Genomic DNA, 15,584 nt, shown 5'->3' with positions numbered 1-15,584 from the left:
GCCCCCAGATTCCTTCCTTAATGTTTCACGGCCTTAGTTTCGCTCCCAGGGCAACTCCTTTCCTTGCTTTTACTAACTTACTTGGTGTGATCTCGGCTTCCAAGCCCCTTCATCCTTTTGGTTGCCCTACTCAGCCTTACTCCAGCCTCCCACTCCCAGCCCTCCTGGCCCCTGTGCTGGGAGTAGAGGGATGTGCTCAGGGGCGGGGTGGCGGGGTGGGGAAAACGTCTGTGTTTGCCGCTCCTGCAAACCCCGCCTGATTTACTGGCCACTCACCGTAAGTCTGTCTGGTCATTACCGTGGCTCCGGCTGCCCACTGGCTCTGCCACACCTCGCCAGACTTGCAGCCTCTTGAAGATGGATTAACTCCGCACTCCCGTGGGACCACCACACGACCACCTCAAGTCCCCAAGTTGCCCTTTGCTGCACAGGCTGCATTTTTTTCTGCCATAATCACAGGCAGTGGTACCGACTAGAGGGCAAGCCAGGGTTTGGTGGGGGGTGGCGGACAAGTGGTGCAAGGTCTGCCTCTCAGCCCCAGCAGTGCCCAAGTCCTCAAGATGGCGCCCACCATGGTTTGCCTTAGGAAGCACTTTGCTAACGCCTTATTCCCCACCTAAGCGGGGGGCTTACCTTCAGGCCCCTCTCCTCCCTTGCATCCTGAATGCCACCCCACTGCCCCCAGCTGCCACCCATCATGACATGTACTCAGCACACAGAAGCAGCCAGGGTGGTCTTTATTGCCTTTCCCTTGGGCTAAGCCGACACAAAGTCCTTCTGGAGACTCAAGCCCCGCAGCAGGAATGGGAGGCGAGAGGGGCTGGGCCGACAGGAAGCCCTGCTCCGACGTCTGGGTCAGGGAGAAATGGCCCTTGTACCTTGGTCCGCTTGAGGCTTGAAGGGCCTGCTTGGCTGTGACCACGGAGCTGAGGGGAAGCCTGTGCTGACTGGAGAAATCTCAGGCTCACAGGGTCCAGTAGGCGTAGATAAGCGTCAGGAGGAGGAAGATGGCCACAGACAGCAGCATGTTCTTCCGGTTCTCCTGCCGAAGCAACTCCAGCTCCTTCTCTGGGAGGAAAAAGGGTGGTGGACGGGTGGTCTGGGCCCATCTGCTACTCTCATCTGCCTCCGCCTATCCCACCAATGGGCACACACACTGCTGAGCGCAGAGGTGTTCCCTCCCACCTGCCTCCTTATCCATAAAAATGACTGTCCTCCTCGATCTGCCCAGATTTGGCTACAGATCCTGGCCCAAAAAAGCCCCAACCCCCAATGCTGCTCAACCATTTCTTTCCAAATGCAGTTGAAGATGGAATATGTGACGGAGTCACAAAAAGGCCACACCCAAAAGCCAAGCTAGGTGGTGGCGTGGCCTCACCAGGTGAGCCCTCTGGCCCGTCACTGGGTGCCCCCGTGGTGCTCCTCCTGCCAGGGTGTCTCATCTGGTCAACTAGAGACTGAGGGCAGCTGGGACCTCCTGGGGCCTGACACTGGAGTAGGGACAGGGCGGGCCCACACCACAGTGCTTCTAGCCCTGCCCTGCTGGATGCCCAGCTCAGCAGGAACGAGGGATGCTAAGACGAGGTAGTTTGTGCCCACAAGGCAGGCAGGCAGGCTGCCTCTAGAGGAAGCCAGCCCTGCTATGCTACAGCCACACTGTATCCATTCATATGATACACAGGTGGTTAGTATTCTGTGAGGGATGACGTGAGTGGTAAATGCTACAGTTCTGTGTGAAAATTGCTAGGTTTGAGAGGGAACTGATGTTCCATCCCTCCCTGTGTGAGGAAGCAGGGAGATACCTGCAAACCAGCTCTGGGCAGGCCAGACGGGACCCGGGTAGGGGTATGTGACAGGCACCGTGCTTACAGTGTGGATTCAACCTGGTTCCTACAGGAGGCTCCCTGCCATATGGACTATTCTAGGGCTGATTCCTGGCCAGGTCTGGCCCCTCAGGGTGAATAGAACAGACAAGCCTGAGGAGCCTCTGCAGACCCATTTCCTCCCGGGCTGCTGGGGGGCGCGCCCAGCAGCCACCCTCTAGCTCCGTGCCCTGTCTGGGCTCTACCTGGCTCTGCGCCCAGCACCCAGAAGGTGGCAGCATTGCTCCACTCACAGTAGCCCTTCACAGCACCCAAGTGGGAGGTTCATCCTCCACCCTGGACCCCAAAGACCCTATTCCCATCGCTCCCATTGCAGGGTTTTCCTGGGAGGGAGTGGAGGTCTGGGAGGAGGGGGCAGGGAGGACAGACCCCCCAAGTCAGGGTGGATGTGAGGATCTCTTTTCCACCTGGCCACAGCCATACCCCTTCATCCCACAGGGGAAGAACAGACCCACAGGACTCTCCATCTCCCTTGGAACAAAGGAACAAACTTGCTCTTCCAGGATGCTGGGCCTTCAGTTGGTTCCTGCAACCCCCTGGGGGCTGGCTCTCTCCCAAAGAATGCCCTTGACCCCCATCACTTTGTGGGCTCCCTGGGCTGTCTGACCCTTCCTGATCCTGGGACACGAGGGTGGGGCTGGTAATGGCAGGGAGCTTTCTTACCATAGTTGGAGGCTTTGTTCATCAGGCTGCTTTTCTCCTTCTCCAGAGAACTCCTGTGAGGGGGAAGTGGTCAAAATGGCTCAAGCCCTTTTTCTTTTTCCCACCTGAGGGGCAGCTGGCACACCAGAGCAAGGGAGACAAGAGGAACATGGGCCCAGGTCTCTGGTGGCAGGGGGATGGGAGGGGTGGCAGTTGAGGGCTGGGGCCCCGGGACAGATAGGAAGGACTTGGGGAGGTCGGGAGGAGCATTACCTGGCCTCTGAGCTCAGCTCCGCCCCATAGAGCCTGGAGTTCACAGCCTCCAGGTCTCTCCAGCATCGTGACAGCTTCTTCTCCAGCCCATCCATCTGAAAGACACAGCACACCCAGCAGGTAGAGATGGGTGGCAGAGCCTTTCAGTTTTCAAGACAGCTGGGATCCTGGGATCGGGAGGAGGGAGCCTCTAGGAGTCTTTGAACTAGCAACTATGTTTTGCTGTCCTCTACCTCCACGTGGCTAGAAACAGCTTTGAGTGTTGCTCAGGGTCTCCAAGCTGCCCTGACCCACTGGGCCAAGCATGGGTTGGGGCAGATAGGAGCAGCCCCCCCAGTCAGCTGTCTCCCCAGCACAGGCCCCAGTTGGGCCCCACGGCAGGAGCAACCAGAGCCCTGAATGTGGCAGGCACAGGCGGCTCCTAGAATGAAACGGACGATGCAGGAAGCCTCTGCCTTTCCAAAGCATTCCACACATGATTAGACATCTAGGGGCCAAAAAGCAGAGGCATGTTTTCACGTTGGTACACTTCATCTTAAAGTAACCTAAGCTGTAATAATATACAATTTTCCATGAGATTCAATAAAAGTTACTGACAGTACAGCTCAAAAACACTTCTGTTGATTTCTGACTTGGTTCTTGCGCAAAAGCATTGACCATCATCAAGATAGCTGTGACTTATGGGGCAAAGTAGCTAAGCTCCTGAAAGGCTGCATGCCAAAGGTACCAGTTCTCCCATTTGTTTTGATTATAGTTTCAGAGATGTGTTCTTGGGGAAATAATTTGAGTTATGGGGAAATGTTTTATGAAATACTGGACTGGATCATCCAAGGTCCTGGTATCATGCATTTGGCTTTGAAAGTTCATCTGTGTCCATCTGTCTCCAGGTGTTTATCTAATCGGCCACCTCTCTAGGCCCGGGCCTGTTCTTCTTGAACCTCTGCCCTGCTGGTGGGAGCCTAGATTTCAGTGGGTGGGAGTTCAGAGGGCCCTGTGTCCCTCATAGCAGCTGACTGAATACTGCTTTGGGTCCAGCTAATGCTTGATTTTCCATATGACTTCACTCATTCTCACCACATCCCTGGGAGGGATAGCAAATATTGATACAAGCTCTATTTCACAAATGGGAGAATGGGTCCTCCAAATGGAATGACTTTTCTGAGGAGTCAGAGTGGAACACTCCTTTCCTTATCCGTCTCAGCCAGTTCTCTGCTCCAATCCTTTCTGGAGTGGCCCCTGGACAGACGGTAATCAATGACTGCAACTACGAATCCCAGCATCCCTGGCCAGTGTTCTGGGGCCAGTGTCAGAGTCGCACTTGAAGACTCTGGGCCTTATGCCCCTCCCCCTGGCCAGTACCCATCCCAGCCATTCTGGGTCAGCTACTTTCCCTCGTCCCAACGCCCAGCCCAAAGGACACACCATCTACCCCCTTCCCTGCAGCCCCAGCCTGCTGCCAACTCCAGCTCTGGAAGCAGGGCCCGGTGGGGGGGAGCAACTGCAGAGCCTTCAGTTAACTGCTTGGTTAATTGTGTCACTTCTCTGCTAACGGGCACCAAAGGGAGGGCTGTCCTGGGAAACAGCCCCAGCCAGGAGATGGGGCCTGTGCCTGGGAGGCCAAAGGCCGTGCTGGAACCTGCGCTGTAGGGAAATGAGCACTGGGAAGCCAGACTCAGGGAACAGCAACAGCCTGATGTGAAGGTTAGTGGAGACGGAGCCGGGAGGAGCAGGTGCTTCAGGCCACCATGAAGCCTGCCCTTCGTAGCAGTACCCCCAACACACACAGCCAGCCCCTCAGTACCCTAAGACTTGCTGTTTCCACTTCCCGGTGTAGAAACCACAAACAGAGCACCAAATTCCACGCTGGGCCCCACACAAAGCTTGATTCTTGATGCTCTATCTCCTCCATGAAGCCCTTGGCTGGAGAGGTACTGCCTCCTTCCCCTGGCTGATTAACCAAGCCTTCTCTCGTGAAGCTGAGCACATATTGTGTCATCCAGCTACATGTGTCCAAACCTCATCTTGCCAAAGTCTGGGAGCCCCTAGGGCAGATGATGTAAACCTGCAGCCCAGTGGCCAAGTCTAGCCCAGATCGGCCCATGCCACTTGTGTATGTGACTGCCTGGCCTCTAAGGATGCCTGACTTTGTAGCTCCTGTCCTAGAAGGCCTGGCCCACTGCAGTCCTTGTGTTTGTAGCCATGGAGGAATGAGTAGGGGTGGGTGTGGGTGGGGCCCAGGGGCTGGGCCTCATGTGGCACCGGGAGTCTAAAATCCTCCCCTCATGCCCACAGAAGCTGGAAGAAGCTAGGAGAAGCAGCTGTATGTGCACATAGATTATGTACTTTGTGGATTACCCAGTGCAAGTATTAGTCCTAGGTTAGATTTCTCCCTGTCCCACCTTCGGCCAGCCCCTGGTTTGCATGTCATTCTGGGGAGGAAGTTTGGGGACTTCCATCCCTAAACACCTCTACAAGGCTACCAGGGGCCCAAACGGGATAACTGAGCCAGAGGGAGGCCAAGAACTCACGCTCAGCAAAACCTTTAAATTGAGGTTGGCAAACCACAAGTGGCCAAGCTGGTCTGCTGTCATGCTCTGGGCAGGGCCTGTGGAGCTGGTAGCTAGAAGCCTCTATCTGAACGAGCCCAATCTATCTGCAGTTCCATGAATACCCCACTTTCACTTACCACTTTTTAATGAGCTTAAACAGACTAACACAAATCAAGGTTTTAGGGACTCAAGTTCTAACCTCCCTCTATGAATATTTATGTCCTGCTGCAGCTCTCTCTGATTCCCTTCTAAATATCAAGTTCTCCTCCTTTATAACCCAGCTGCTTGATATGCGCTGAGTGACGGGGAGTCTGGGACCGTCAGGAGGCTCTTCAGTAGGCCACAGACCCATCCTCAGAAGGTGACCCCACTGGCAGTTAAACACCCTGCAGCATTTGTTGATGCAGAAGCCAGTTCTCAAGCAGCTATAATAATGGGTGCAAACATTCTAGTGAACTACTGGCCGCAGATAAGGCAGGGAGGGAGGGTCAGGATGCATCTTTTAGTTGTGGCTGGGGTCGGGAGTGGTGGCTACAGAGCAAAGCTAGCCCAGCAAGATGGACCCAGAAATAGGGGAGAGGACCCAGGAAGTGGGCCTTAAAAGAAGCCCCTAGTTGGCTTTTCAGTCAACTCTCAACGACATGCACATAGATAATGCACTTCGCAGATTCCCCCAAACAAATCTATAGTCCTTGATTAGCTTCCTCTCCGCCACTGGGCTGAAGTCAACAGAGGACAAGATAGCCAGCACCAGGAGAGAAAACACGGGTTAGGACCAGAATAAGGAGACAAATGTCAAGAAGATTCTGGAAGCATAAAGGTCAGAACTGGGCAAGCAGTTGGGAGCCCAAGTGCTCAGAAGCCTGAAATTGTAGTTCCTGAAAAGTGTGGTAATAAGGAGTGTGGGCTGTAATCAGATGCCTCAGCTGGCCGTTCACTTGCCGTGTGTCTAGGTGACTTCCTTAATTTGGTGCCTCAGTTTACTCATGTGTAAAACAAAGATAATAATGTTTCCTATTTCAGAGAACACAAGTCAGAACTGCCTCTGGATGCCCAAAGTCCACAATAATACCAGTAGCAGCCAACACTTCGGTAGCAGGCATATGTGCCAGGCACTGCTCTAAGCACCTCACATGACTCCCTCACATGTGGGGATGAAGTAACTTGTCCAGGGTCACGCAGCCAGTACCCGGGGGAGCGGGCGGTGGGAGTCGGTGCTGTGAGCTACCAGCACACGTGGGGGAAGCTCAGAGGCACCAGCCCGGAGCCACTCTTAGCTCCTGGCCGTAAACTCCGCTCCTTACACCCTGGGCCATGCGGTTTGTGGGCAGCTTCCCGTATGCTCCCCAATGTCTGCATCAACTCAGCAAGGAAGGGACTTTTTACAGTCTCTCTTTTACAGAGGAGCAAACTCCGACACGGAGAATTTAAGCAACCTGCCCCAGGTCGTGTCACTGGGAAGTGGCAGAATTGGGGTCTGAATCTGGGTTTTTCTGCTTCAGAGCTTATGCTCTTTCCACCTCTTCAAGCTCTTTCTCCAAAATCTCTCATGAAAACATTCATGACAAAGAAGGGTTCTGTGGAACAAAATCATTCCACATCCCAATCGAAACCCATCTAAGCTTGTTGATCTGGCTTTAACAGATTCTCTACTCTGAATAATCTTGTATAAGGGCTTTGCTTGCTTTCTGTCCACATAACAGATACTCACTGTGAGGGGAGAACCTGACTGAAATCTGTTTGCTTGGAGACAGTGAGCGTCTCCAAGCCCAGCATCTGTCCTCACATTGAAGGCAATTACGCTCTAACTCTGGGCTTCACGGACATCCCAGGCACCCTCCTCCAAACTGCCTACGCTGCCAAAGCACCCTCCAAAACACACACAAAACAGACCCGGGTTTGAGAAGGAAAAAGGTGGGCTAGTTGGGCCTGATAAACCCTCCTTTCCCCAAAGTCTTTCTTCTCACTTGCTAATAACTCACAGCCCAGAGAGTGGTGTCAGCTGTTTCAGCTCCAGCTCCAGCTCCAGCCCCAGCAGTCTGGGAACCGGATTTCTGGAAATCCACTCATTTTCACATGTCAGGGAAGCCCCAGAACGTTTATTATAATGGGTAGAGAAGCCGGACCGCCTGCCCAGATGGTCTCTGGCAGGAGAGCAGGGGCTTCCCATCTGGGGCCTTGAGGCCACACAGCCAAGTGACACGGGGGTCACGGGCCTTGATTTTCCAGGTGACTATCCTCAAACCCCAAAGGACCGATTACCCTGATACCGCTTAAGGGATGTTCTTCTGTGGAGGAGGCTCTGTGAGGGCAGAAAACAAAAACCTCCGCCATGGCTCCCAAATCATCAGAAGTTTCTCTCCCAGGCTGGGCAGATGAAGACAGTAAACCTTCCCAGTTTTTATTCAATGAACAACTTTCAGGAAAAGCAGAGAGCCAAGGGACTTGTCATTTCTCTGGAGAGTCACCTCCCGCCCCAGGTCAGGAACGTGGAGGTCCTCCTGAAGCCCGCGCAAGCTCCGAGGCCTTCTGGCCTCTGAGAGGCTCTGCAAGCGGAGCCACGTCAGTCCTCACCTGAAGCCTTCCGCTGTCCCTGGGCCAGAACGTTGTCTGGGGTTTCCTTTCTCTTCTTTCCCCCAATATATATTTTTTGATAAAGTAGCAAAAGCTTCTTCATCGCTGAAAGGCTCAAAGCACTTTTCAAGACCTGGCATCCACCCCGTGCCTTATGAATTCGTTAATTAAGGTGCTGGCAAACAGCCACTCCACACATGCTGACATCCAGCCGTGTTAGGTAATGAGGTTTTAGTCTCCTGACCCTCATCAGATGGAGTGGAGCCAGACGCAGGCCGCTGAGAGGAATCACCTGCCCAATGGCGACCTGTCGCTTGCGCCTGGCAGCAGGTGAGGCTCATTTCATGGTCAGCCGCCCTTGAACTGTGTCTGCAGGCCTCAAGCCTTTCTCTCAGCCCTGACTGGGCAGCCGCCAGCCAGACAGTGTCCAGCCGCCTGCTCCACTGTGGCCTCCTGATCTCTCACCAACGAACCACTCAACTGGGCCCAGAAGTCAGGGGTGAGGGTTCAAGTGCCTCCTCTAGCCTCTCAAAACCAATTCAGTAAATATTTATTGATAGTCTACTAGGCTGCTTCCATCCCTTGTCTCAGAACATTGGTAGGTTCCTGTCAGCCTTGTAACAGCCTGTTCCAGAACTGAGACTGTCTTCCTCCACACTTAGTGCTCCTCCCTGCCCCCAGGGAGCTCACAGTGCTGGCAGACACTACACAATCACAAGTGTCCACGCTCCTCTCCTCCTGGTGCTCATCCTGCCTTGGCCATTTTCTCCACTCAACCTACCACCTACTCTTCATCGTCACTGATCCTGGCCCCTTTTTCTGATAAGAATTCCAGTGAATTTTAAATGACTCCCATTAACTTTTATTCCCTCTAGCAGATACTATTAGTTGGCCAACACAACATTGATTCCCAACCCCTCCTCCTTTGCCTGCCTCCACCATAGAAGTAAGAAAAGCTCAACAGATGCTTTCCCAGCCTCAGTGCAGCCAGAGGTGGTCATGACCCAGTTCTGGCCAATGAGACGTTCCAGAAGTCAGCTGGGAGACGACTGAGAGAGCTTATGCTTTGCTGATAAAAGGGACAAAGATTGTTATAGTTCCTTTCTCTTTCTTCCCTGACTTAAAGTTGAATATGATGACTGGAGCTGTGGCAGCTATCTTGTGACTCAGAGGAAACAGCTAAGAGAATGCAGAAACACCAGCCCTGACATAGCTGAGCCTTTGAACCAATGCCAGTAGCCACCTCCCTCCAAATTTCTTGTGATGGGAAAAAAAAGTATATTCTTGTTTGATTAGGTCACTGAGGTCAGTTTTCTGTAACCTGTAGCTAAAAGCTTTCCAAACGGACAGATTTTTGTACTAGGGACCAGATCCAACCAAGTTATCCCCTTAAAGATGTCAACTAAGACACTGCACATCTGTTAACTAAAGACCAACTGGCTGTTGAAACATTTAAGACACTAAGAATGGTCCAGCTGTGGAGGAAAAAAAGTACAATGACCAAATAACAGCTCATTACTATCAGAAATTTAAAAACAGGTTTTATATCAGCCAAAATCCTATCGGTTTAGACTGAAATGCATCCTTTCCCTCAGCCAGAATCCTCCTATCAGTTTAGACTGAAATACAACCTTTCCCTCCTCCCACACAACTTGAAAATCAGTACCAGAGCTGGTGATTTCTCACCTGAATTATAATTCTCTCTTGTTATTCAGAATAAAACTCATAGCCAGTTTTTCCCAAATCTGAGATCTCACAAGGTGGCAAATGAGTTGGATAAAAAGGCCTTGAAAGGAGCCACAAGTTGGGAAGGCTGGGAGGTGCCTTGGTGTCCTGGGAAGTGACTGCCCAGTACAGCTGGCCCCAGTCAACCCTCAGGGGGAGTGCTCAGTAATTGCTTCATTACAAGTGGAGGCTGTTTGCAGGTGCTGAGATGACTCACTTGTGGGAGTTTTATTGCACTCGTCAGATTAACAAACATTTTTGATTAAATCACCACTTCATTGGCTTTGAGCACACGACTTTTAATAACAGGACAGTATCTACTGCTACTGAGCACCAGCACACATTCAATACTCAGATCCGCAGGGGGCAAAGGAGGAACAATGTGAGGAGATGGCTAGATGCCAAGTTTTTTCTCAGGTGCACAGTGGCAGAGCTCAAATCTTAGAATATACAAGCAAAAGGTAACCTAGATATCAAGATGGCCAACGTAAATATCTATATTGGTATTGATAGGTTAAAAAAAAAAGGGGGTGAAGGTGACTGGTATACAGCACTAGGAGAGCATGTACCCCACCAAATTTAAAACACTTTTAAAACCCGTGTCAGCCAAACAAAAGGCATCTATGATCATCTATGATCTTTATGTGGACCACAGTCAGCGAGTCTGTGTCTGTAACCCCTGGTGAAATTCAAGTCCTTCATGTTACAGATGAGGAAACTAAAGTCCAAACAAGGGGCCTGACTTAACCACGATGGAAGGACGGAAGGACGCGACAGAACTACGAAGGCTGCTGATAAGAAAGCACTGTTTGTTGATTATCCACCCTGTGCCGCACGTGCTAGGCACTTTACAAATATTGTCTTATTTAATCCTCAAAACTACACTGTGAGGTAAGATGCAGTCTGCTGAGGAGAATTGGGCTGTCCACTAAAATACTCTTCTTCCACAGCAATGGAGCCGTAGTTGGGCACGTGGCCTTCTAGCTGATGAATGCATTTCCCAGCTACCCCTTGCAGGCCTTGCATCTTAGCTGTATCTTTGGCAATGGAAAGTGGGCACTCTGGGCCCAGAATTCTTAAGACAGTGGGTGTGCTTTCCCCACTCTCTCTTTCCCACCAGTGGGTACCTCAATGGAGTGCAACCTAGTTTCATTCATGAGGTGACAACAGGCCCTGGCCCCCAGCAGAGCCACAGATGGAAGGAATATGGCAGAACCAACACTGTCCTGGTACTCTAGACCAGGGGTTGACAAACAATGGTCTGTGGGCCAAATACGGTCCATGACTTGTTTTTGTAAATAAAGTTTTATTGGAACACTCTCATTAATTTATATACTGCCTATGGCCGCTTTTGTGCTAAGACATCCTATCTGAGTACAGCTGAGTCTCATTATTTGTGGTAGTTATGTTCTATAAGGTTGCCAACAATGAATTAGCAAATACTGAACCAGGTTAGGTTCTGGGGAGCCTCTGGTCACAACATTTTTATCAGCTGATCAATACAAAACCTTGTTTTGTGTGTGTTTCTGTTTAAAGAGACCTTATTTAATACATATTGTTGATTAATTAACACTGAACTCACATCCAACAGGACTATAACTCATGCCTGAGAAAGCTTATCTAACACACATTTTCTCCATAAGGCATGTCACAGCCTTCTTGCACTTTGGAAGACTAAATAGCACTTCAGCACTACACTCGAGGGCTATTTTAAACAGCAAAATCACCAAGAAAAGCACAAAAATGCAGGAAACTTGGCAGTAAATAGACCAGAAAAAGGACACTTGTTTACAGCACACTGAAGAGCTGAAAAATAAGACACAGCATTGCCTTGTTCCACCTTAACCAGACACGTGGGCCTCAGGTGAATCAAATCTTGACGCTTTGAGTCAGCCTGTTAATTACTACAAAAGCGTTTCGAGGACTGATTTGGGGGTTACAAATACATGTTAGCAAGTAGACAAACACGCAAATACATAATCTGTGAACAATGAGGATCAACTGTAGTTGCAACATAGACCATATGGTCCACAAGGCCTAAAATATTTACTATCTGATCCTTTATAGACAACATCTGCCGATCCCTGCTCTAACCTGTTAAAAAAAAAACCAACTTTCTTGTTCTTGAAGCCACTGAATTTTGGGGTTTCCCTGTTATAGCAGCTTATCATGTTCTCATACAGGCTATAAAGTCTAGGCTAGTCCCATTTCAGAGTGCCATCTCATTTTAGCACCTATAGTCTCTCTTACAAGGAGATTCACATTTCCATCGTTTTTTTCCCTACCAAGTTGGCCAATATTTCTCAAGAGGTGATACTAAAACCTCCTGCATAAACACTGCTGTAGCTTGTTAAAAATACAGATTCTTTGTTAAAAATACACACCCAAGTCCTACTGAATTACTCAGGGTGGGGGAGAATTCAACTCTCCATTTTTAAGACAGATGATTCTTAATGCGTTCTTAAGATTGAGAACCACTGAACTGGCAGTAAGCTCAATAAGACCATTACCCAGTATCTTTCTTGCAACCCCAGGGAGGGTGATCTAAGGGAACAGTAACACAGGAGAATCAAGATGCACCAGAAGGCAAATCACCTGTGTTTGATTCTCGGCGCCTCAACGGTTGGGCTCTACTTGAAACCTCAGGTTCCCCATCTGTAAAAATCTCACAGGCTTGTAGTGAGCGCAAATAAAGTAACAAATGGCAGCTACTCAATATGCATCAATTTTCTTTCCCTTCCATATGCAGTCAATTATGTGTAAGCTCTTTGCGAACATCACCATTCCAGAATTCTCTACAAATTCCCACAGGTTCCCAAAGTAATTTTCAAGCTTCATGCTTTAGTACCCCGGAGGAAAAATTCCCCATCTCAAGGGACAGTTAAGCCACCAGTAATACATTAAACAGTATGGGGTCCCTCACTTCTGGGGGTGCCCTCATCTACAGGTCTCTAACCCTTTGGGATCCCCTCACCTGAGAGTACCCAACCCTTTTGGGTCCCCTTCACTTAAACGTCTCCCCTCAGGGCCTCAAGATTTCGGTGTCACGCCCTCTTTGGTGCTCCCCTTACCTGCCTGTCTCTTCCTCTCTGGAGGTCCCCTGGCCTTCTGTTCCCAGCTCTCGTGGCCCCTCGGGCTCTCCAACCTTCGGTTCCCCCAGCGGGCCGTGTCCCAAACCCACGTCGCTCTCACTTCCTCCCCTCACTCCCTCCTCCAACCTGCAGCCCGGCCGACCCACTACCCCGCCGCGGGGAGAAGGCAGTTCACGACGTGGCCCACCCCCCATTTCTCCCCCTCACCTCTAGAGCGACGCCCACATTCTCCCGCTTCTTTATAGTCATGTTACTTGCCGGGTTCCCGGAGTCATTATTGGACTCGCCCACCGGCGGCGCCACGCATGCGCAAACCCCTGTGATTCTCCCTCATTGGCCGCCGAGGTGGCGGGAGGTGGGACTAATGGCGGTGTCCATCTAATTGAGGGGCGTGGCCAGCTTGGCGCGGCCATGTTTATGAGGGGCAACCGCTCTTTGAGGCTTCAGCCTAGCGGGTGGTGGGAAGAGGATAACTAGATTGGCCCGGGAGGAACGATGGCCCACCCAGGGGTGGAGCTGGCCCTTTCCTTACTAATTCAAAGGCACTTTACAGCAAAGAGAGGCTGTTTCTTCACCCCATCTTCTTCTGTACCCTTCTTCCTTTTTGTGACCATCCTGCCCAGTTTGACGCCAGCTCCCATCCCTTCAATTCTGTCAAGTTCTTTCCGACCTTCAAGGCCCATTCTGAAGCACTGAACCTCCATGAAGCCCCATCTTGAGCCTCTTGGCCCTTTGGGAGCTGATCATGACCTTCTGTTGTTATTCCTCCATTTTGTCTGTTCTTACTTATTTTTCTTGTTTCCTTGTAACAGAAACAGCCTACAAACGTCACAGAAAACTTTTAAGTGAAAAGCAACATCCTTTATCCTACTGTTCTTAATACAGTTCCTATATTTGTTTCTGTATATTCCGACCCAGGCTTGGTCTCAGACATTGTATTTTATACTGTTGTAATCCTACTGTACAGTATGCTGTAGTCCTTTGCAATGGTTTGACTGTGATCCAATGATTAAAAAATACAATTTTGTATCATGACCCAGTTACCCATATAACTGAAACCAAATTTTCCTCATAAACACCTTTACCACCTTTGATGCACTCAAATATTTTCTAATCTAGTCTATTTCATTAAAAAAAAAAACTTGGTGGCAGGAGACCTATTAATTTTATTTCATGACTCATTAATGGATATTGAACTGCAATTTGGAATAAACATGTTCCCATGTTTTGAAATCATCATTTGCGAAGGCTGTATATGCCACCAAGTGAATACATCCCATTCTTGTATTGGACATTATTTTATTGGACGTTACCTCCAAATAATGCTAAAGCAAACATCTTTGTGTACATAGCTCTGTCCTTCTGAATTATTATTATTATTCTTTTTGCCTTTTATACTGTCATTTATTATGGATACACTGTTAGTCCATAGATGTAATCTCTTTTGCCTATTATGTATCACACACATAAATATTAGCATATAAATAATATATTCTTCATTTTGAGATTTTTTTCAGTACAGTTTCTATATTTTTTACCTGTTGGTTAACCCCTTACCTTCTTCCATCCTCACCCATTCACGCAATACTACACATCAGCTCCCTACCCCTATTTCAGCCAGATAACCATCTGAATTATTTCTTTAAGATAAATTCGCACAAGTGGAATTATGGGGTCAAAGACTATGAGACGGGAATGGAAGCTCCTTATTTTCTGACCAGTTATCTCTCTGTTGGAGTCTGTGTTTCTGTGTGTGAATAATAACCCTGATGCAGTGTTTGGGTGGAAAAAAAATGTGTTCAAACCTGTTTTCTCTTCTTGATAGAGTCATTGAATGATGGAGCAGGAGGGGACCTGAGATACCATCTCGCCTGGCCGCCTGACTGAGGCCACAGAAGGAAAGTGTAGTAAATTCTGTCCAAACAGGAAGCAGGCTGCTGAGAAGTTGTTTAGTGCAGTTCTTAGCTTAACACCCAGCCCAAGAAAGAACGTACTCAAGAACATGGTCCATCAACTGTCAATCAACAGCATTTATTGTCAGAACACTCTTCATAGCATTGGTTCTAATGCAGAAAAACCAGAGTCTGTGCTTCCCAATTGTCACAGGCCCAGGCCCAGGGAAGGTGAGAAGAGGAGGAAAAACACTATGTTCTTCTAAAAGGGGTTCCTTCTGCGTTTGTTTGGCACCAAGAAAAAGCCACGTAGATCTGGGTACGTCTCATGTCAGTCCCTTGTCTCTCTTCCCCATTCCCTGTGAAATGATGTGTGAGCTGTCATCCTTCTCCCCCAAAGAGCCTTGGATTCTCCAAGCCAAACCTTGTCCCACAGTTCTGCTAATGGGACGAAATACTTGAAGTGGGGCTGGAATGAGAGCCTACGTGGGTTGGAGTGAGGCCGACCCGGATTCCAGTCCCAGCTCTGCCACTTAGCAGTGGTGTGATTTGGGGCAAGATACTTAAACTTGCTGAGCCTTGGTTTCCATGACTAAAACAAGCTCATTGTGTCAGACTTATAGGGTCATTGTGAGAATTACTAAGTGGTTGGTACTGTGGCTTGTGAGTGACCAGGAGAGACTCAGCAGAACTGATGCACCTGCTGCCAGCTTTTCATTACAGGGTTTCGCTTAGCAGTTGTTGCCATTCATATTTTTTGTTATTGTTTTGATATCAGTTTCTATCAGCTTTGACATTATTGTAAACGATCTGTCATTAGGAGTATGGGGCAAATAATTGGGGTGTTTCCTGCTATCAAGGATGCGTAGTTTACTGCAAAAGGCAGCCACTAGCATACACAAGTGTCTCTCCGCAGAGAGGAGATGCCCTCTTCACCTCTCTACTCATCCTTCC

At 49.6% G+C, this 15,584-nt stretch overlaps 1 protein-coding gene across 3 annotated transcripts; it reads right to left on the bottom strand.

The window, feature by feature from the left end:
• Positions 1–722: 722 nt before the first annotated feature.
• CCDC167 (coiled-coil domain containing 167) lies at positions 723–13,039 on the bottom strand. 3 transcript variants are annotated; one of them, XM_036869243.1, is made up of 4 exons: positions 12,946–13,039; positions 2,799–2,893; positions 2,547–2,599; positions 723–1,068 (listed from the first exon to the last, which is right to left on the bottom strand). In XM_036869243.1, the coding sequence occupies exons 1-4, from the start codon at positions 12,985–12,987 to the stop codon at positions 965–967; spliced, it is 294 nt and encodes a 97-aa protein (XP_036725138.1). In that variant the 5' UTR covers positions 12,988–13,039; the 3' UTR covers positions 723–964. The 3 variants fall into 3 exon arrangements, with proteins under 3 accessions (XP_036725138.1, XP_036725136.1, XP_036725137.1); XM_036869241.1 differs by having other exon boundaries at positions 723–1,063; XM_036869242.1 differs by lacking the exon at positions 12,946–13,039 and adding an exon at positions 12,718–12,871 and having other exon boundaries at positions 723–1,063.
• Positions 13,040–15,584: the final 2,545 nt, after the last annotated feature.

This window comes from Balaenoptera musculus, chromosome 11 (assembly GCF_009873245.2).
Source record: "Balaenoptera musculus isolate JJ_BM4_2016_0621 chromosome 11, mBalMus1.pri.v3, whole genome shotgun sequence".
NCBI lineage: Eukaryota > Metazoa > Chordata > Mammalia > Artiodactyla > Balaenopteridae > Balaenoptera > Balaenoptera musculus.
This window is presented reverse-complemented; position numbering and strand designations above follow the sequence as displayed.

Excerpts from the sequence above, each read along its gene's own strand:
- CCDC167 (XM_036869241.1), bottom strand. The coding sequence starts at position 12,987 with ATGACTATAAAGAAGCGGGAGAATGTGGGCGTCGCTCTAGAG. Across the intron at positions 2,600-2,798 it reads GAGCTGAGCTCAGAGGCCAG|GAGTTCTCTGGAGAAGGAGA; the intron begins GTAATGCTCCTC and ends TCCCCCTCACAG. Across the intron at positions 1,064-2,546 it reads GAACAAAGCCTCCAACTATG|GAGCTGGAGTTGCTTCGGCA; the intron begins GTAAGAAAGCTC and ends CTCCCAGAGAAG.